This window comes from Trematomus bernacchii, unplaced genomic scaffold (assembly GCF_902827165.1).
Source record: "Trematomus bernacchii unplaced genomic scaffold, fTreBer1.1, whole genome shotgun sequence".
Classification (NCBI taxonomy): domain Eukaryota; kingdom Metazoa; phylum Chordata; class Actinopteri; order Perciformes; family Nototheniidae; genus Trematomus; species Trematomus bernacchii.
Window position 1 is genome coordinate 18,985,276 of NW_022987973.1, and position 21,330 is coordinate 19,006,605.

At 39.3% G+C, this 21,330-nt stretch overlaps 1 protein-coding gene across 3 annotated transcripts in view; it reads left to right on the top strand.

Moving 5' to 3' along the window:
• Positions 1-206: 206 nt before the first annotated feature.
• Positions 207-21,330, top strand: part of chst1 (carbohydrate (keratan sulfate Gal-6) sulfotransferase 1) — a 30,219-nt gene continuing 9,095 nt past the window's right edge. Inside the window, exons 1-2 of one of the 3 annotated variants that reach the window (XM_034116055.1) lie at positions 207-531; positions 2,122-3,882. In XM_034116055.1, coding sequence (XP_033971946.1) covers positions 2,168-3,442 — 1,275 coding nt within the window. In that variant the 5' untranslated portion in view covers positions 207-531; positions 2,122-2,167 and the 3' untranslated portion in view covers positions 3,443-3,882. Of the gene's footprint in view, positions 532-2,121; positions 3,883-21,330 lie in introns of those variants that run through there. The other 2 variants (XM_034116056.1, XR_004554779.1) reach the window with 2 other exon arrangements.

Sequence of the window (21,330 nt, forward strand, 5' to 3'; positions counted from 1 at the left end):
CTGATTTGCTTGCGTGTGTGAGGGGGGGGGGGGGGGGGGGGGGGGGGGGGCAGTGATGTGGCAGGCAAGAGACTACGGATGATGATGTGTGTTTGTGTGTGTATTTGTGTGTGACAAAGAGAGAGGGAGGGAGAGAGAGGGAGAGGCAGGTGGAAAGGGGGAGGGGTCTGGGGTGGTCCAGACAGTCAGTCCTTGTGTACCTCACACACTCGCAGCCTCTGCGCATCATTTAAGGGGAGCCCGGCTGTCGCTTTTCTCACCGCCTGGCTGACTCATATTAACACCACCGCTTCAACGTTACCATTATACCACTTTCGTTTTCTGTCTCTGCCTCAGAATCCAACCGTTCAACTTAAACCGGCTCGCACCACCGTTATATGGAAAATACGGGTCGGCCAGGCGCATTTATTCTCTCCTACCCGAGAGGAAGCGCACGGAGGAAAACGTTGGAGGACTGACGGAAAACAGCCGTGATTCATGGACGTACCGCGCATCATGAGAATGCTACAACTACCAACAAGGTATACCGGAGTAAGTGTAAATATAGCATACTCAATCATTACACTGTGTTTCATAGAATCGGATGATTTATACACGTATTTTATTTTGGGATGCTTTCTCTTTTGAACACTTGCGGTTGGGTGGGATGCGTTCATTTGTGCTCGGTTATAGCAGCGTTAGAGGATGCCTGCATCGCGGAAAATCTCGGTCAGGAATCCTGATCCCGCTGCAGACAGTATAGTGTGCTTTTTATTTCAATATGTCTGTGAGAAGAAAGTATAGCCTCTCTAAAAGCATAATAGTTGTTATCGGTGGTCATAAAAGTCATTATTTCGGCTATAAATGCAAAACCATCAACAGTGTCAGCAGCATCGCACTAACGGAGTGGGAGGAAAATACATTTGATCTGCTTTATTGAAACGTTTTTTTTTTTTATACTGGTATGTTATTTTTAGAGTATCCTTCCTTAATACGATGCTTTGAATCCAGAAGATATCCCCTGATGCATCATCTCTTTTTTGAACACTGACTTGTGCGTGGCTTCTGAAGTGATGATGTTGAGCCATTATTGTACTTACACTATCAAAGCTCCCTGCATCAAGGCCCCAGTATGTGATGCTACAGTATTATTACAAACAAAAATCTAATTCAGAGTGGGACATATTTTTGTCAGTGATACTTCATTTGCAGCGTAATTTCCCCTTGATATGACATTGGCAGTTAAGATTTAAACTATTGTTTACCTTTCTGGGCTGGCCATTTGTCCCCTGATGAACAAGTGGAACACAGTACAATGCTTAGACCCTTTAATCAGGCCAAATTAGGTCCTTAATTAAATGTAGACATGTTGGAGGAGACAGAGAGCCAGGGTGAATGTATAGGGTAGTGCAGTGTACTTAATGAAATCATTTGTTTCCCTAATAATGATAGCATGCTGCAGACATACAACCATAATAGTTATTTTTAATATGTGTGTTAAAGTTATTTTTAAAACATTGTCAAAAAGGGGTCTAGACATTTATATATACAGCCTGTTTTGTCGTTGCATTCCAATATAGTGTGGGCTCTCAGACAGCTGTACATTATGTTGGCCGACAGTGTCAGTTGATTGGATAGGAACCAAACATAAGGGACTCAAAACACTTTTATCTATTTTAATTTCTAGATACAGGGGCTTTAGCACTGGAAGGAGAGGCAGGAGACAAATTAAATGATTAGGTAATAAAGAGTCTGTCTCTTTGCTACAGCACATTTCTAAATCTTCAAGTCTGCCTTCAATGTATAAAGGGAAATAACATTTGCGGCGCTTTTGTCCCAAGTATCATAAATAAATAATGGCCTGTATGTTCAACCCATGACTCATGCTCAAATCTAAAAGACAATACCAACACAACTGTCAAATGGTGTATTCAAACTATGTATTTCATTATGATGCTCTCCACTCTCCACTGTACTGTGTCTAATTGTATTATATCACTGGCCATTTCAAATGTCATTTAAGGGGTTATCTTGTGTGTGTAGACATTTAAGAAACGGTTAAACCAAAAAATACAAAATGACAAACGCAATATTTTATTATTTATTTTAAGAATAAAAATACCAATAATTTGATGTTCACAGGGAGGACCTGGCATGGACCGCTGCGTCTAAATGAAGTGGTTCAGCCATGCAATGTTCCTGGAAGGCAGTGATTCTACTGGCCTTGGCCTCCATTGCCATCCAGTACACAGCCATCCGGACCCTCACCTCCAAGCCTTTCCAGTTGTGCCCGTTGCCCAGCCCCCAGAACTGTGGTCTGGGGGGCCAGGAGACAGAACCTCCCTTTGAGCGGGGTGCAGGGTGCGATGACTACCCTTACTTTTCCATCAATGCCACACGTAAAACGCACATCCTGATCCTGGCCACCACCCGTAGCGGATCGTCCTTCGTTGGCCAGCTGCTCAACCAGCATCAGGAGGTATTCTACCTGTTTGAGCCTCTTTATCACGTTCAGACCACACTGATTCCACGTTTGTCACACAGCCGCAATTCCGCAGACCGGCGTGTGATGCTGGGCGCCAGTCGAGACCTCCTGCGTAGCCTATACGGTTGCGACCTCTATTTCCTGGAGAGCTATATCAAACCAACGCCCACCAACCACACCACAGACAAACTGTTCCGCCGAGGTGCAAGCCGTGCGCTGTGCCAGCAACCTGTTTGTGACGCCTTTGGTCCCACTGATGTGAACGTGGAAGAAGGGGACTGTGTTAAGAAATGCGCAGCTCTAAACATGACTTTAGCAACGGACTCATGCCGTGAGAAGCGGCACGTGGCAATTAAAAGTGTTCGGGTGCCAGAAATTGGAGATTTACGTGCTTTGGTAGAGGACCCAAGGCTGAATATAAAAGTGATTCAACTGGTCAGAGACCCGCGTGGTATCCTGTCATCACGGATTGAGACATTCAGGGATACATATCGGCTTTGGCGTATTTGGAGGGCCACGGGGCGACGGCCATATAATCTAGACTTGAGTCAGCTTACGGTTGTCTGTGAAGACTTTCTCAGTTCAGTTTCAACCGGTCTCAGTCATCCCTATTGGCTCAAAGGGAAATACATGTTGGTTCGCTATGAGGATTTGGCCAGAAATCCACTTCTCAAGACAAAGGAGATCTATGACTATCTGGGGCTGCCTATGGATAGAAATGTGGAAGACTGGATACATGCAAACACCCGGGGCAGCAATGAGCCCTCAGCGAAACATAAGTTTGGAACAGTGAGGGACTCAGCTGCTAATGCAGAGAGCTGGCGTTTGAAACTGTCTTATGACATGGTAGAATACACACAGACTGTGTGTCAAAAAGTACTTCACCAGCTGGGATACAAGGCTGTAAGATCAGCAGAGGAACTGAAAAACATGTCACTCTCACTGGTACAGGACAAAACTTTTGTAACATTTTTGTAACAAAGATAGTTCTCTATGACTATTTTTGATATATTTATAATTGTTGCCTTATCATTTCTTTAGTTTGTTGGTGTTGTTTCTGTAATTTTGTCTCAACAAATTTGCACTAAACTTTAAGATTATGAATGCACCGAGGGGAACTACGGATGATTCCCCAAGGTTTCAGAACAGCACACTTTCTACTCAAAGAAATCAGACAAGCTATTTCACAAATGTGTCATAATTAGTTTTGTTCATGAATAGAACCAAGACAAGGCACTGTCTTTATTGTTTCCTGTATGCAAGCTGTTGATTCAATGAAAGTAAACTGTTGTCCTTCAAAAACACGAGATTGAAATTTGGACGGATTTTGGTAAAGCAGACTTGTTTTGTTTTTTGTGTCCAAAAGACTGTACAAGCCCTACTGTGCAATAAATAGTGAATGTCGCATTCAACCTTTACCACTATGGCTTTTCTATCCATGTGGGAAGAGAAGAGCACTTCTGACGGATGCTACGTTTGCAATGCATTATTGCAATTTACTGGCTCTCCAGTTAAAGGGACAAGGGAACAATTATTAATTTCCTTAGAGAATACTTAACAATTGTCAAGATGTTTACGACACGGATGTAGACGTAATTTAAGTCTTAATTCAAGTAGTGTTTGTCAGTTTTATTTATTACTTTATTTATCTTACAACTTGTCAATCCATTTATTCACTCAGTGTAAAATCTACGTGGCCTTTTCTGTCTTTAATTAAAAAATGTTATGCTACTGTCGTCCATTGATGGTGAGACATTCACTTATCAGTTAAACTTTAAAGGATTTCCTTGGTTTTATGTCACCTTGATCATAAGGAAAGGTATACAAAGAGGAAACATCTCAGATTAAAAATAGCGTATGCCTTGGCTCTTAAATTCAAAATCTCATCTCTTTTAAAAGTTCATGCTGGATCTATGTTTATCCCTCACATGAAAGATTCATAAACGAGGAAGATATTTGTTGTAGAACAGTTTGCACTGCTGAGTGGATAGCTTATACTGTGCAACACAATCACATTCACAAATAGCTACATTATATCACATTTAAAAGGAGCCTTACAGTAACCACTGTCTAGAATCTGGGACAAATCCTCTGAATACTAACAGTAGCAGTTGTCCTGCTATTTTAACTAAGCAATGTTAAAGTGTATCAGGTCATGGCTAATATACAGTACAAAAAAGACATGTCAAGTAATTTGTCTTTTTTTTTTTTTGCCAGAGTAGTGAACATTCTGAATACAAAAAGGCTTATTTTTATTTGTGTACTCCTATTCACATAACATCGCTGAACTAAAGCACAACATGTATTTCTGCTGTAAAATGTACATTATGCTAAGCTGTTTGATACTGACGGACTCAAGGAACATTGTTGCTGCAAAAGTAAATACAGATCTGAGACACCCAGCTGGTACAAACAGCAATGTTCGGATAAACATCCCAGCAATTGGTTTATATTTGGGCACATTTAGCAGTTTAGGTTTGCAAACTGTCTTCACAGTTAGTGTGCAGCAAACATGATAATTTCACGCTGTGCACTCTATTTTTAATTCTCCTTCTGTTACTGTAGCAGCTCAAATTGAATGTCGGTTTGCATTATGTAGCACAGAAACTGTCAAGGATGCGTGCACAAAACACAGCTGCCCTTATAAAATGCAAATGAAACACCTTGAACAAGTGATATTGCTAAAAGCACACCATTTAGTGCGATGACCACATCTGCTGATATGCTGCTGACAAATACTGACCACCAAAGACAGCAGAGGCACAACAAATTGCAGATTTATTAGCACAAATATGTCAGTTTCAACGTTCAAACTAATGTATAATTATAAAGGCTGGGTATTGTTTAAAAATCACAAAACTAGTATCAATGATTGATTGATACGCTAATGGTATGAGGCACCGATACCAAGCCTTAATAAATAGGCATACAAAGTCTGGTTTTCAGATCCACCGTTATATCAAATTACAGTACTTAAATTGCGTTTAGTGAGAATGTGATAAGTTCTGCTAAATGTACCCTGAGCATAGAGCAGAGTTATGTGTCCTGAACACTGATGGTTTTTCTTCTATATCTTTTGGTTTTTGACAGTTTAGCTTTGAATTTTTTACTTCTACAAACGGCTTCACAGCATATATCTTTGCAGTCAAAAAACACGAGGCAAAAAAGTCCATTGACTTCCATGCAATGGCCTCTTGTTTACCCATAAGATATAAACCCTGTGAATAGAGCATCACACGCCCGGGCTCATCAGTATTGGTGACCGGATGTCCATTGAGATGCAGAGCACAAACCTTTGATCCTCCTCTGTGCCGAGGCTGGAGGCAAACTTTCTCTCCCTCTGCCTGTGCTTTCTCCATCATCCACCTCTTTCTTTCTTACTGAGATCTCGGGGGATTGTTCCTCTGCTTCAGTGCTCACTCTCGGTTTTTCACTTTACCTCTGAAGCGTTGAGATGTGCTTGGCATACTTTTTAATTTTAAAACAGAAAATTCTGCAAAGGTTGGCGTAGGTACATGCATATGACATTTCGGGACATGCGCTTACCTGTTATCTGATAGTATTTTCAGGTCTGAATATTAAATATGAAGGAATATCAGCTGGTTAGCTTAGCTCACAGCTAGCCTGACTCTTTCTTGAAGGAAGAAAAAACACCTGCCAGCACTTCCAAAGCTCTCTAATTAACCCATTAGATCTCATCTGTTTACAAAAAATGTAGCATAACATTATTAGATCTTGATTTGATGGGGGGGTTTACTGTATGTGCCAAACAATTTCTTGGCTAGCTTCCCTTCCAGTGTTTGTGCTATACCTCTAAGCTAATTGGCTGCTGGCTGTAGCCTCATATTTACAGTACATACATAAGTGATATCAATCTTCTCTTCTAACTTTCCATCAGTAAGTAAATAAAAAGATGTCTCAAAATGTCAAGCTATTCATTTATTTTTTAACATTTTTTAAATGCATTTTCCAGCTTTACAATAAAAAAGCAAAGGAAATAAAAAATTGAATGCTTCAAAGCTTTCGGATGGAACTCAGTTTGCCGCTCAAGCCTCTGAAAGCTGAAACTGGCATGTGTTTATGCTGTCTTTTACATCTCTTTTTTTTAACAAAATATTGAGAACTAACATTTTTGACGGTTCATCACTAGTCCTGCATTTGAGTGACATTTTAGCTGAACATGTACACTTTTGAAATGAAGCTCTCAATTCAACTCAACTTGGTTTATTTTTTCTATCCCTGGAGTTTGACTGCGACAGTTTGCCAGTAATGTTGCACTTTCTCCCCCCACGCGCCTGACCCCGGCACACAGTGTGCAGCCTGCTTCCATGTGTCAGTGTGTCGAAGCATCTCTGTGCTCTCGCTGAGCCCCTCATGTTGTTTGTTGTGTCCCAGGGCTGAACACATGGTTCACAAGCCCCTGGAAGAAAGTACAGCAAATCTCTCTCCCTCCATGTCTCCCCTATGCCTTTTCATTCTCATCCCCTTATAATGTGACTTTAATAATCTGACCCTGTATGACTGCATGACGGAGCAGAAATATATTTGCTTCTTTTTAGCTCAATGTTAAGTGAACTGAGCTGACAGAACATGTCCTGGTAGCTAAGGATACTCATTAGTGAGAAAACACTACGGAAAGTGAATATTATTGAAGAGCGTGCAGTAATAGAATCATTCTAAAATAGTGTGCAAAGAAAATCTATTGTTGTTTTGTCTTGTGTGTGTGCAACCATTTCTGCTGCTTACTGGGAGATATAGTTATGAGTTCACTGAACTATGCTATGCAATCATCGCTATTGTCCATATCCTCGGATCGTCTTTGACCTCAACACGTCAACTATATGCTTGCATACGAGCAGCCCGGATGATTCAATCAGTTGCTGCTGAGGAGACCTGCTGATGTCCTTTCCAGCAAAGAGCTTTGAGTGAGAGTCAAGCAGTGCAATCAAAACGATTCATGTGAAAATCATGAGATCGTTTTGTTCAACTTTTCTGCGCAGGTTGTCCGAGTTGTTATTGGATTGCTGGGCAAATGGCAGCAGGGGGCTGGGTGAGCCGGACGAGCTGGGCTTGGCTAGAAGCGATGTGAGCAGCTTAATTGAAGCTGTCAGCAGGTCAGCGTTAGAGAGCCATAGCAACCAGGTCATTACTTTGTTAGAAATTGTGAGCACCGTGATTTAATGTGCAGAGCAGCTTTGAAATTAGATTTTATATGATGTATTATTCACACTGGAGCATACTATATCAGGCAGGGGAATTAAATGTTGTGGTTGGATTGAATTCAAATCAACATTTTTTGTCATATTTGTAACATTAGCTCATTCCGAGATTATTTGGCATTAATGACTCAATTTTGCTGGATACATTTAATTCTGCAGGAAGCATGCTTCTGAAACATTTCCAAGCTTGAAATAGAGATTAAACATTAGAATTTGAAATATGACAATTTAATAAATTACTTTTCACATTGACCTATTTCTTCATAGTTAACATTTTAATATATGAAAGCTCTTCCAGCGGGTACGAATTATTTCTAAATGAAAAGAGGGGAAAACTGAAAATGACACTCAGTCCCTTAAATGCTCCGAGCTACAGCTGCAACTGGCAAGCATAGGTTACTCCCTCTCTCTGGCTCCCACACACACACACACACACACACACACACACACACACACACACACACACACACACACACACACACACACACACACACACACACACACACACACACACACACACACACACACACACACACACACACACACACACACACACACACACACTGAGGGGCCATTGATGCTTAATCCCCCCGTGGAAATGTGGGTATAGGTGTGTGAGAGTATGTGTGTGCGAGTGTGTGTATGTGCGCACAGTGTCGGTCGGGCCGGTCAGCGCTTACGTCACTGTGGTCAGCTGTGGCTCTCTCCATGTTTAAATTCTCCCTTCGGCTGGTCTGAAAAACTGGAATGAGATTAGCGCACGCACAGGCAAACAAGTATGAGCAGTCCTGAGCTAAAAATGAAGCTCCGAGATGTATGGGAATAGAGGAAACATGGAAATATCTCCATTTTGACGCTGAAAATGGTTGATTCACAGATATATGACCTGAGAAGATGTGCTGAGTAGACTCTGTGCAATACTCTCAGAAAAACCATGACAGAGGCTGAACCTGGGCGGGGTGGTCAAGGGCATAAATCACGATCAAACTCTCAATTGACCAAGCACATTTGTTTTCTCAGACACTGAGGCTGTAAATCAGAGGGTGCATATGGAGTGGTGAATGAACCCAGTGGTGTACAGTATATCTGGATAATGCCATTTTATGCCCAACCTTAGTTATGTAATGAAACACTCTTGTCTGTAATCACATTTTTATCATACTATATGTTTTTTTTTCTCATCTCCATATTGGTTGACAGTATTTCTCATAAATCCTTGCTGAGATAAGCACCCGTGCAGGGAATTATCTGCAAACCCACGCAGCATTGCGTGTTTATTTTAACCTCGTCTTTGCATCTAAGCTTTTGGGCATGTCAGTTTTTCTCCAAAAGGGGACGTCACCTGACTTGCCACTCTTCTAATCTGTCTTCATTTTGGAGGAAACGCTGCAAGATTATTCCCTTATATGTGTTTTATTTGCATTCAATATCTACTATAAATAGTTTTTTTTAAAGGCAAGCTCTCAGGCCTTGAAGCTTTACAAAATAAAAACACTTGATTAAAATGATAACATGACAGACCAGTCTATTATGAGCTCCATACACCATTACATTTAATAATTAGTGACATTAGCACCATTTATCTCTATTTTAAAGGTTAAAGAAACACATTATGTTTAAAGGTGCTGGTTAGAAAGAACTGGCCAAACAGAGCACATCTATAAATCATTTGTCTAACAATATGTTATATTTCCCCACTGCTATAACATTTGAGCCCTAAAAATAACATTTAAATCATTATTTTTTTAACCTTTTTATTTGTTTTTTGCAAATATCTATACGAGTCCTTTCTCAACCTGTTGATGAGAAATAAGAACATCGAGACCTTCCCTCATTTTCATATTTATAGAGGATGTCTTCTTTAAATCTGTTTAATACCCAAGGTCTCTGCAAACCACAATGGAGTAAACGATTAACATTTCTGAAAGGATAACACCATTTTGTAGAGAATGGTATAATATTTTCTTCCCACAACCTGAGTTCACACTCTCCAGAGGACTCCAAAACACACTTTTGTGTCCGTTAATTATAGCACTACCCATTAATTTGTACTCATGATGAAATCAGCATGGTTGGAATGTCTGTTAAAGAGCTAAAGGGAAATCAAGGAGCTCACAGTGGTTATTATTGTGTGAAGACCTTGAGTTTCTGTAAAAGCCTTATTTTTTCTCATGACTTACTAAATCCCCTAAAGTTATACAATGAAGTGTAAAATCAAGGCATTGGTTACCTTGAGTTATATTTTTAAGTGCTGACATAGGTGATATGTCAGTGCAATATAAAATAATTGCTGGGAATATGGAGACATAGACTAAAGCCCAACATGTCACGATAGGAGCAGATACTCAGACAGATTGAAAACCATCTTGAGTTAAAATAAATCAGGAAGTTGCTATGTTGACCAACAGTAAGCACACTTCACCGTTACCAGACCTGTTTAATAATTAGGAAAAGCCTGCTCTCAGAATGAAATGAACCATTTCTGACTAGCAACAACAAATCCATGTCACTGAGCCACATACACCTCTTCCATAGACAAATGCAGACTAGCTGCTAGTTCATTAATATAGAGAGCAGACACTATCCTAATTTGATTGTAACTCATCAAAAGACCATAACATAGAGGGACGTCAATATCCTAATTGTATTACTCAGAAACATCCAACCGCAGAAGTACAGCTGTGAACCAAGTAACCTTGCTGTGGGAATATAACGTGTAGCTGAAGTTGCGCAGGTCGATGAAGTCATTCTTCCGGCTAGAAAACATCTTCTACTCTAATTACACCACCAACAGCTTGCACTATTGGCACCAGGTATAAAAGATCCACAGATTCATGGTATTTGCAGTGAAGTGAAACAAGGATGCAATACAAAGATACAAGGGTCCTTTATTGTCATCCTGCAACACAAGGTTGCACAACACAATGCAGTATAGCTTTGTCCATTAATGCTACACAAGAAAAACACGAGAAAAACAGAAGGTACATTCCCATTGTTCTCTGGGCAGATAATATGGCTAGCATATTGAGAATTCCACAAAATGTCAAAACATTGTCCACAAACTTCGACATTGGAGCACCAAGTATCATTGATCATCCAATTTTGATGATCATAACGCTGCTGTTTAATTGTGTTGGTAGTAGCTCCCACTTCCCACCCTAAAAAGCAGCATGCTCCCATCCAAGAGGAAACTGGTGCCCTTGTGCGATATGTGAAGATTTGCCATGTGTGAATATATTTCCCCTAAAATAAACCATAGGTTGTAAATTATGTTACAGCTGGAGAAGAAATAACACATATGTGTGACGTATGCTGCTTTAGTTCTGGGCAAACGGGTAATGTACAGAAGGAAATGCTTTGGTAGTATACAGTTAGACAATGAGTCAATTGCTCGATTACGGCCTTTTATCCTGAATGATAATTATTTACAATAAAGTCATTTACAAGGTCAAATATCTATATAACCTTGACATGAGCCCAAAACATCATTAAGTGAAACAAACTTTTAAAACTTTTATATTTTAACATGATCATTCTTATGGGGATTAATCCTCAATTCAATAACCCCAGTGGCATTTTCTCTAACTAAACTCTTCTAGTTTGTTTAGTTCAACACTTTCATGAGATACATTCAATTTAGAATATAACAAGTACGATTGTGCAATAACAGGATAAATAAGATAAGATATATATTATTATATGAACATAGGAAGTTAATTGTGCGTATTGACTCAGAGTGCCTTGCGCTCCGAGGAGGAGTCAAACAGGTTTTAGAAGTTGCAACGCGCACTGTTGCGTCTACGATTAGGGTCTAATTGATTTATCCACTAGAGTGCTGGGATAAACAAACTGTAAACACATAGATAGGAAAGAAAATAAACTTGTCAGGAAACACCTGTCGGTTTTGTGAACCCGGCAGATAAGGAACGATGCTACAATTATTTACTCCCTGATACATTCAAGTCCAATATTCATTGTCTTTCAGCTCTGTTTATTAACTTTCCCTGAGGGAAATATCTTACTCTTTAGCTACTAAATACTCGATGTTGATCGGTGCTCGACAGGTAGCGAACAGCTGGTTTTTGAGGTTGTTTCCCTGAAATTAGCAGCCTGCGGTATCCGTGAATTATGAGAGCAGCAAGACAGTTACAACAAGTTGCTGGAAGAAGAAAGAGCTGCGGGGAATCATAGATTCAGTAGATATTCTTCTGTGGGTTAATTTTATGACCAATACCTTTATGAAACAAACAGTAGTAGAAACATAAAATAATGAATTATAGCCGCTTAAAATCTCAAAAATAAAGCATTTTGTTTGACGTTTGTCAGCTTAGATTCACTATACAAAACCCCTGTGTCAATCACCAGTGTTTTGTAACATTAAGGGTCACAAACTGCAGACGGATAAGAAGCAATATTTTCTCTACCCTCTTTGCATTATTTAGCACCGAGAAATACAGCTCTCTTTCCTCTCCCTGTCCTGGATATCTTGTTAGAGTGGAGCAGTGCTGCCTGGGTAGCAAAACACAGGTGTCGAGTCCTTGAAATGCAGGGATTGTGTATGCCCGCTGGCAGTGTGTGCAGAAGCTGTATGCACAACCACAGCAAGTGTGTAGTAACACTGTACTGTAACACACATTTAGGTTCATGCACATTCATATACACTTTCACAAATGTGGCTCAGGGCACTGTGTATGAGACTTTTATGCAGCCAGACCTTGATTGCCTCATTCATAGTGAATTCCCGCACAAGATGATGATTTATTTTGTGCGGGATATATAAAATAGATGATGTCCATCTCTGCCGTGCAACACTGTATGGTTTAAAATGTACTTGCTGTCCAAAATCTCCCAACTGCTTGATTATACACAAAATCCAGCTTGATCTCATTCTTGGTTAAATATGTAATGCCTGTGTCAGAATTTGTCTGATGTTGAAAAACGTAGTGTTCCTGTGTTTAAAGGGAATAACCCTGTACTTTTAAATTATTGAGTTGTGCAGTCACTTGTACCTTACACATTATGAGGATTCTACAAAAGGAATCTAAAGCCCTTTTTCCCGACATGGACGAAATGCCACGAATAATCTGCTCTGGAATTACTGTTCACATACTGAAACGTCACAGGGCAGCAGATGGACTGAGGTAAAATGTCAGAGATATGCTGCTTTAATACCTCAGCCACACATGTCGTCATCCAGGGTTTTTCATTCTCAGATCAATTTGTCGTGGTTGCTTTATTGGCAAATACAGAGACGGATTTGGCAGGGAAAGCCTGTTACATATACACCACGTGTCAAACCTCTCTTTTAGGCTGTTTTCAGGTCATTTTTTATAGCAACAGCTGTAAAGGGTGATATATTTAGAAACGTGAGACGAGAGGAAAGGAAGCTCCTCTACTTGCGTTGGTTGCTCTGAATAGAGAAGGCAGAAAGAAACACACTAGAAAAATGTTGGATGAAATGGAGGGGGCTCTGTGGGCTTCTAATGTTATTGAATCAACAATTTAATACATGCCGGTAATAATATTGTGATCTGTAAACCACGGATTCATAATTCACTAATCCCGTAAACTCTAAACTCAGGAGCTTTTATGTGATCATAATACATGAACTCATGTACTTGAATTTGACAATGACTTTTATTTTCTGTTACTTTTGATTTTCATTCCACTGCATTTTGTGGGAATCTTGTGAAAATCGCAAGTTGCTTTGAAGATAAGGATTTTAAACGACCGTTTCATGAAATCTAAGCAACTTTCCAGACCATTGCTGCACATCATGCATCAACAATTAGCATCCCAATTACTATTGATATTATAATCATTATTCTCTACCTTTTTACTAGTAAAGCTTCCTTAGTTTTAATGGGTAAATTAGCAAGTAGATTGTGAGTTGAGATTTTTGACAAACTCCTTTTTCCAAAGTCAGAAATGAACAAACTGAACGATATAACTGATGGCCTGTATAACTTTCATGGGTTCTCAATCACCCATTTTCTTCAACGGTGGGACAGATAAGAGACTATGATCAATAGCCTGACAGGATAGGGATAATGGCTGAGGACATTTCAGAGATATAAGAAGATGAAGCAAGGCTGTGATCTAGATTTGCAAAGCACACTGTAAGGATTTGTCAGTTCTATAATTGTCACATCAGAGCCAGATACACCATTATGTGTAATGTGGCCCATTTATTGCATTCAGTACAATTCCTGGCTGCATTCTGGGGAATCTGGATTGGGGCAGAAAAGCATGACTAATACCATAATACAGTGGGATGCAGTAATCTAGAAATAGTGTAGCTGACGTTTATTATGATCCCTGGTGTGATGTTGACTCACACGAATGGCTCTTTTTAATCTGGTTCTTACATCTTCAGACAAAATGTACAATTTAACACAATGAACACTCCTTTTATCATTCAGATACATCAAAGGGCTCAGAATAGTAATACGTGAAGCATTCGTAGGTTCCGTTTTTGGCTAAAACGTAATTAAAGAAGGATGGACAATGTCTTTTGTTGGCTCGTTCCCTTCACAGTTGCTTCCCCTTTACAGCTACAGTTGTTTCCTGCTTCTATTGTATACAGAATAAAGATTCAAACACACCGACTATCAGCAGATGAAAGCACTTTCCAGGGAGAAAATGTTATTAATCCACTGGTTAACAACCAAGAAGGCATTACTGTCTTGGGATGAAGCTATGGAGAACATCTTGCTTCATGCCATTTTTCTATAAAATAATTGAAATTCCATATCTATAATTACATACAGTAGAACAGTGTACTCAACATTTTTTACCACAGAAAATATAGTTCTGAGGTGTCAGACTGGCAGAGCACTCAGACGAGTAATTTTGGAATGCACCGTACTTTGTCTTGTAGATAAATGGAGTTATTTTTGTAGCATTTCTTTCTTCTTAAAAGCACTTTCAATGTTACAGCAACATCTGTTAACAATGTATGCTTGTTATCTCAATGCGTTTCTCATAATGAGTCCTTTACAGTTTCACTTCCAAGCATCTGGCTCTCCTGAGACCTTGTCGGCCATCTTTGATCTGAGTTGCATCTGTCCTGTACCTTCCAACGGATTTAATTGTTTCAGCTTCGTTTTTCACTCTGACAGAACAGAAATGCTGTTTTTACCAGTAAAGCTGTAGATATATAACTGCTCAATATGCCTACTTGTGTCCATTTTGGACGGTAACCTACAGTGATGCTGTGTTGGAACTTGAGTCCTGATGGCAAGCTCGCATTTAAGTTGTGTTACTGTCCACTACATGACGGTAAATCTGAAAATCACAATTTATTTAGCGCGCTATCAATTCAGAAAGAAATATCTGACTCTCTAGCTGCTAGATGTTTTTTTTTATTACAAGAAAGTAGTGAATTGTTCAGTAGGTAATCATATGGGTGTTTTTGTTGCTTAAATCAGCTAACTTCTTGAAAATGACATGCTGTAAAACCAACAGTTAGCTAAGATGCTAAGATGGGATATATATTATATACAGTATAATATATATACCTGTGATGAACAATAATGATTGTGAATAAAGTTAGAGATGGGGAAAAGGTAATGGATGCACTTGTACAAGCATAAACCCAGCATGGATTCTACTATATCATCATTATGATATGTCCCGAGCAGTTGCAGTAAATGAGACTAGCACATTAACATTGGATTAGTTTTACGTTGTAAAAAAATGCATCAAGGAGACGCATTTTTAGACTCAAATTGTATGTGAACACTCATTTTGTAGACATGTTTAATTATTGGTAATTTAGCAAACTGACAGAGAAAATAAGAATCACCACTATTTTTCTGTTTGTTTTTTTACAGTCGGTTATATTCGCAGTCCCCTGGAGTGAAAAAGGGTTGCTTTAGAAATATGTGAGTGACTATCTGGTACCCTTGCCAGATTTCTGCAAAACAAACATAAAACAATGTAAAAACGTTTTCACTGCCAGAGTTTTTCGGATGTTTGTCTGTAGTAGACCGCAGTTAGGTGACGGTGACAGGAGGAACATGAATGATGCATCACATGACCTTCATGAATCAGTGACCCAGGCAACATTTGTTTCTCAGCTTGAAAAGGACTACTTGCAGAAGTCATCAGGGTATGGGGGTGACATCTGTGGTTTTCATCATGGAGAGGGCACATAGAGATTTGTGAGTGTGTGTGTGTGCATGTGTGTTTATGTGTATGGGTGGAAGGGGAGTGTGCCTAGTGGTGCCAACTGCCAATGCTCTGCATGCAAACCTCTCTTCCCACAGCCACCTTCTGCTCTCTAATTGCAGACTAAATCTGACTGCATTTGCGGTATGATGGATGTGTCTTTTCTTTCACATTTCCTCGCAAAAAATCACTATCTAATCCGAAATGTTCTCTCTATATGGTGTTTTAACTTTCAGAAGAGAGATGGACCTTGTCTGATTGCCACTTTGGTCTGCACTGTGTTGCCTCTAGAGATCACATATGTATTTATGTGTGTATATCTTCTCTGCTGATCTCCCCAGGCACAAACCTGCCACATTGACTTAAGGGATCAATCCACACCTTCCAGGTGCACCAGATGGGTATCACTTTGACATTAAAAAATCGAGGCTGTCTCTGCCAGAGTTTGTTTGTGTGTGACGGGCCAAAAAACAAAGCAATAAATAAATAGATAAAAAAAGTAAATAAGGCAACCTTGCTGCCGTGTCAACCAATTTAGAAATAATGAAAAAGGTGAGTCACAGTGCAAGTGGCCCAGAATAAAAATAATAAAATAAACACTTATATTATATATTGTTTTTGCCTGACTTAATGATATAAGTCCTATATTGAAAGGCCAATTCATAAGTTGAACATCTTTTTTGAATACACATCCTGCTTTATTTAAAGGACACCTATCATGCTATATTTAAATGATATATTGTAGGGCCATACCTATATGGGAGGGGATGGCAAGGAATGCTTCAAAATTTAGATTAGATTAATTTCTACCATTTTTTTAATTCATGGTGGTTTCAGTAATCCCATGGTACTTGAGGACATAAGTAATCTAAATGACTAATGTCATCTTTATGACTTTCAGAAAGGACAGGAGACCAACAGGTGACTATCAATGGACTAGCAGCAACATGATTATGACGTTAAAAGTGTTGTTTTAGGAACATCCATTGTAAATACATGGAATTCAATAAACATTGAATAGCATGTCATGCAGTTGTCTGTGCCTTTTCCTCCGTGTTGTCCTGGCATATCGTCTCCACCATAGTTTGCTGTGCTGCCTGGGGATGCTGCAATCGCTCAGAGAAAGGAGTAAGAATCAGAATGTACGGCTTCCCCACTGATACAGAGAGGAGGGAAAAATGGCTAGCTCAAGTCAGCAGGAGCAATTTAACAATCAAAACAGACAGCCGCAACAAAATATGTGAGGTAATCATATTCAAACACTGCATTTGCACTTTTTCACAAAACGAAGACCACACCATTGGGAAGCTTAATGTTTGGTTTAATACAAATAACAGGGAAAGGCTTGAAAAACTCTGAGAGTTGAGACTCAGGGTGCAGGGTGAGGGTCTCAGTGCAGGTATTCAGGCTCTATTGAATCCCCCTCTGGTTCTTGTGCTGAAAGAGGGAGAAACAGACAGGAGAAAGGGTTATACACACCTATATAGCACACCTATTGGATGGGAAATTGCCTTGGGGAGATAAGGTGTGGTCTTTGTTTCCAACTGAAGTTATGGAACTTTATTATTTGTGAGTTTAACAAAGTATGACAAATGGCATCAGTAATGGATGTGATATGAATTTGTATAAAGTTGTCTCACATTCTTGGTCGTATTTTACGTGCAGTATGTAATGAGTGTATACATGTCCAGTAAGTCCTCCACCTGTAACATCACTGCCCCTCCACCTACCATACAGTAGGTTACTAATATACACTAACAAGATTACTTATATAATACAGTGATAGAATACATCTTTAGTATGCTTACTTATATACAACAGTAGTATTAAATGTACCTTGTGTTTTCACTCTCACTTTGCCATCATTTCAAAATCAGCTGAGCTGCAACATAATACAGACAGGTAATAATCAACAGAATACACTAAAAACACTCACCCATAAATTACGTTTTTGTTTACTGTTTGGAAGTCTCAAATATGCACTCTAAATTAATATCAATAGCGATGTATCACACAAATAGCTCTCTTCCTTATTATTGTGTAACGTTAACTTTATTATACTAGTTTGTAGGTCTACTCCAAAATGGAGATCGTAATTTATCCACCTCCACTCATTACAATCACACGTGCCCCAATGTTATATTTAACTAATATTATATTCCTCCACCCCACAAAAAAATCACGTTTAGAAGCCCTTTTTCTCTAATTCCACAACGTTGGATGAAATAACATTAGGAGAACGGATTAATAGCTGTTCATGGTTAACGTGTGTTGCTAACTTTATCCGGTATCCTAGCCTAATCTGTTATCTGTAAACGTTCCCTAAATCTACTGATTTAGGGATAATCCACTAACATCCTTTAATACACATGTTCATTTGACTCAGATGTGCTGATAATATCTGCAATATAAATCTTTAAACGTCTTCTTACCTTTAAAAGTCCATCACGAACGGTCTATTATGCTGCAACTCTACTGTGTTGCTGGCCGCAATAGTTCCCCGGAAGTAAGCGGCAAGCTAACTTCCGGGGAACTATTGACGGCTCCACGATCCGCCATTGCTGTAAAAAAACTGGTCCATTGGAGTGAACGGAGATGTTGTAACTCTTCTATTATACGGCTCTGGTTTAAACCAAAAACACAATCTTTCCCTCAACCTGAAAACAAAACGTATCTATGGCTGTATAAAAACAGAAGAGGTTTTACTTTTGGAGCAGGGATTTGTAAGGGTTTTGGACTGACACATTACAATGTTCTGTGATGACAGATATCAGATTTAAAAAGAAAATGTATGTGTCGTTCGCAAGAGTTGTTAGAGAATAGTTTGGTTTATATTGGATGATATTCTCCTGAATTTAAAAAGCCTTGCTTTAAAACACCATGAAAAAAGTCAAACACTTGCACTGGATCAATATTCAGAGGTCTTAACTGCTGAATAAATAAAGACAACATTACGATTTTCAGTTATGAATCATACAAAAAGCTGTTTTTGAAATTGAATGATGTGATGTCCTTGTACTCAATACCACATTCATAATGGACAAAGAGACATGGGTGGTATGTTTTTTTTGGTGAAAATGTGATTCTGTTGGTCTTGAACCCACAATGTCACACTGCAAAACATCGCTGCGGCTTCTCAGCCTTCAAAAACTAATTTGGAAACATCACGGGGGCAGTTTTTAACAACTTATTTGAGAGTACATGGACAGAGTTTTTCTTTACGTAACTGAGGTGTCTTGGGAGGCTGAACATGGAGAGTGAGTGGCAATATCTTCAGATGATATTCCAGGCACATCTCGCCACTGACAAACAGGGAATTGGATGTCCCAGAAGAGCCAGGGGCTGCATGTGCTTGACTGCATCCTTCTGACACCACCCATCACTCTTTTGTAGCTTGAGAACTCCTCTGCCCATCATCTGATCCTGCTCACCAACATTTATGCCAGAGTTTTGAAAGATAAGGTCTTCCCCCGGGGGCAGCTCGCCCTGCTGGGCAGAAATGACACTGCGTGAGACTGCAAATAACTTCTGGTTCAGTATCATCCAAACCTTTTCTCATTTTGACAGGAGAAGTGGAGCAGCAACACAGATTGCCATGAGCTTAAACAGATTGGATTGAAGAGTATAATATAAAACTGCAGGAAAATGGAACGTTTAATTTGATTGGTTCTAATTTGTTCTTGGTCTCTCATTTCTCACATGTCATTCGTTACACTCCAGTAACAGTGTCACCCCTTTCTTTATTATTTTATTTTTCAAAGTTCCTCCTGACATCCCATCACATGACTTTTAATCCTAACTGTCCCTCTCCCTCTTTGTCTAACTCTCTTTCAGTTTCTGTGTTAATAATTCATATTCTTTACGCTTTTGAGACTGGGGATTGAAAAGCTCATGCTGTGCCGAACAGCAGTGCAATTTGGGGGGAAATAAAAATAGCTTAGCATGTCAGCAGGGGTTTATGATGGCCTCTTTTCCTCAGAGAACTCCTACCCACATCTTATACAATAAACTAATTGAGCAAAGCCTGCAAAGTTAGTTCAGTATGACAATTTAGGTCAAAACGAGTAGAGGTCTGAAAACAGGACATTTCTCTGTGAGTGTGTTTTAACCTTTTTGGTACAACCTGTTTTATTACTTCCCTTAATTCCAAAATGACAATAGCACCTAGCTCAGCATTGTATTTTGTATCTTTGCTAGCCGGATCAGGCTTGTCCTTATTTATTTTGTATAGCTATATGCAAATAATCTTAATCCCCAGTCCAGACCAGACAGTTGTAGTAATGCACCAGAGGCAGTTTGGTAATCATCAAAGGAAGGACAGTAACAATGTGTGATCTTTAGCAGTGTATTCACTGAGAATTACTTGGAGCGCTTGATCTGATTTTAGTGTTCAAAGTAACGTTAACTGCCGTTTTCAAGGGACAGTTGACAAGAAACCCTGTGAGTCTGCAGCGTGGTTATGGCCTCATTTACACTGGGGAGGAGAAGAGAAAGGAATCATAAATAATAATGTAAACCAAATGGACACAATGTATTAAGTTGGTCAATCAAAAATGTCTCTCTCAGTCAAAACTGTAGGTATATGTCCATGTCTCGAAGCCCTGCTTGCTGAATAAGTAGGGAACTTGATATATTGCATGTTAGATTTTCCATATACATTCTTATTTTGAGATGTCTTTTGGTTCCACCAACATAGACCCTGCCACAGCAATAGATGAGCATGTGAATTGTATTGGTAGAACTCCAATTAATTAAATGAATTAAAAATGTTTACGACATTATGCCATACTGTAAGTGATTGTGTTGTAGACCTTCTATTCCAAACATAATTCTTTAGATGTTATTTTATTTATCATTTTAGGTATTTCCGCCTTGATAAGAGTGTATACCTACATTTAGACTCTGTATACAAAATGTTTCTCAATGTTGTGGTTTTGGAGCTGGGTTAATACAAATAATCTATTATTCTTTTGATGAAAAGAGTGGGTTTTATATTATTGCTCATTGTGGTTGACACCTCTCCCACACACCTGGGGATGATGCTCATTCTCTCTGAAAGGAGTAGGAGATCACTTGTGTGGTGCTTTGATGAATGCTTTTCTAAAACGCATCAGTTTAAAGGGAAAAAAATCCCTAACCCAAGTCTCAAGTATTGAGATTACTTTGTGTCTTTTTGGAGGGCTGCCATCTCACTTCATGAGTTGTTGTCACTTTAGTAGAGCATTACATTCAGAGGAAGTGCACCTGCCTCACATTGGATGTTATCGCCTCATTTATTGCTGCTCTAAACAGCAAGTGAGAATATAAGAAGATTCCATTTAATTGAACACAATTCAGTTAGTTCACCAGACTTATTCTTCTTTCATTATGCAAAGTTGTGATCAGATCTTCTATTCATTGCCCATGTTAATAAGAATGTCTGGCAAACCTTGAAGGTGATTACTTGCCCCCTCATTCTGGGTTTAGATCACCTAT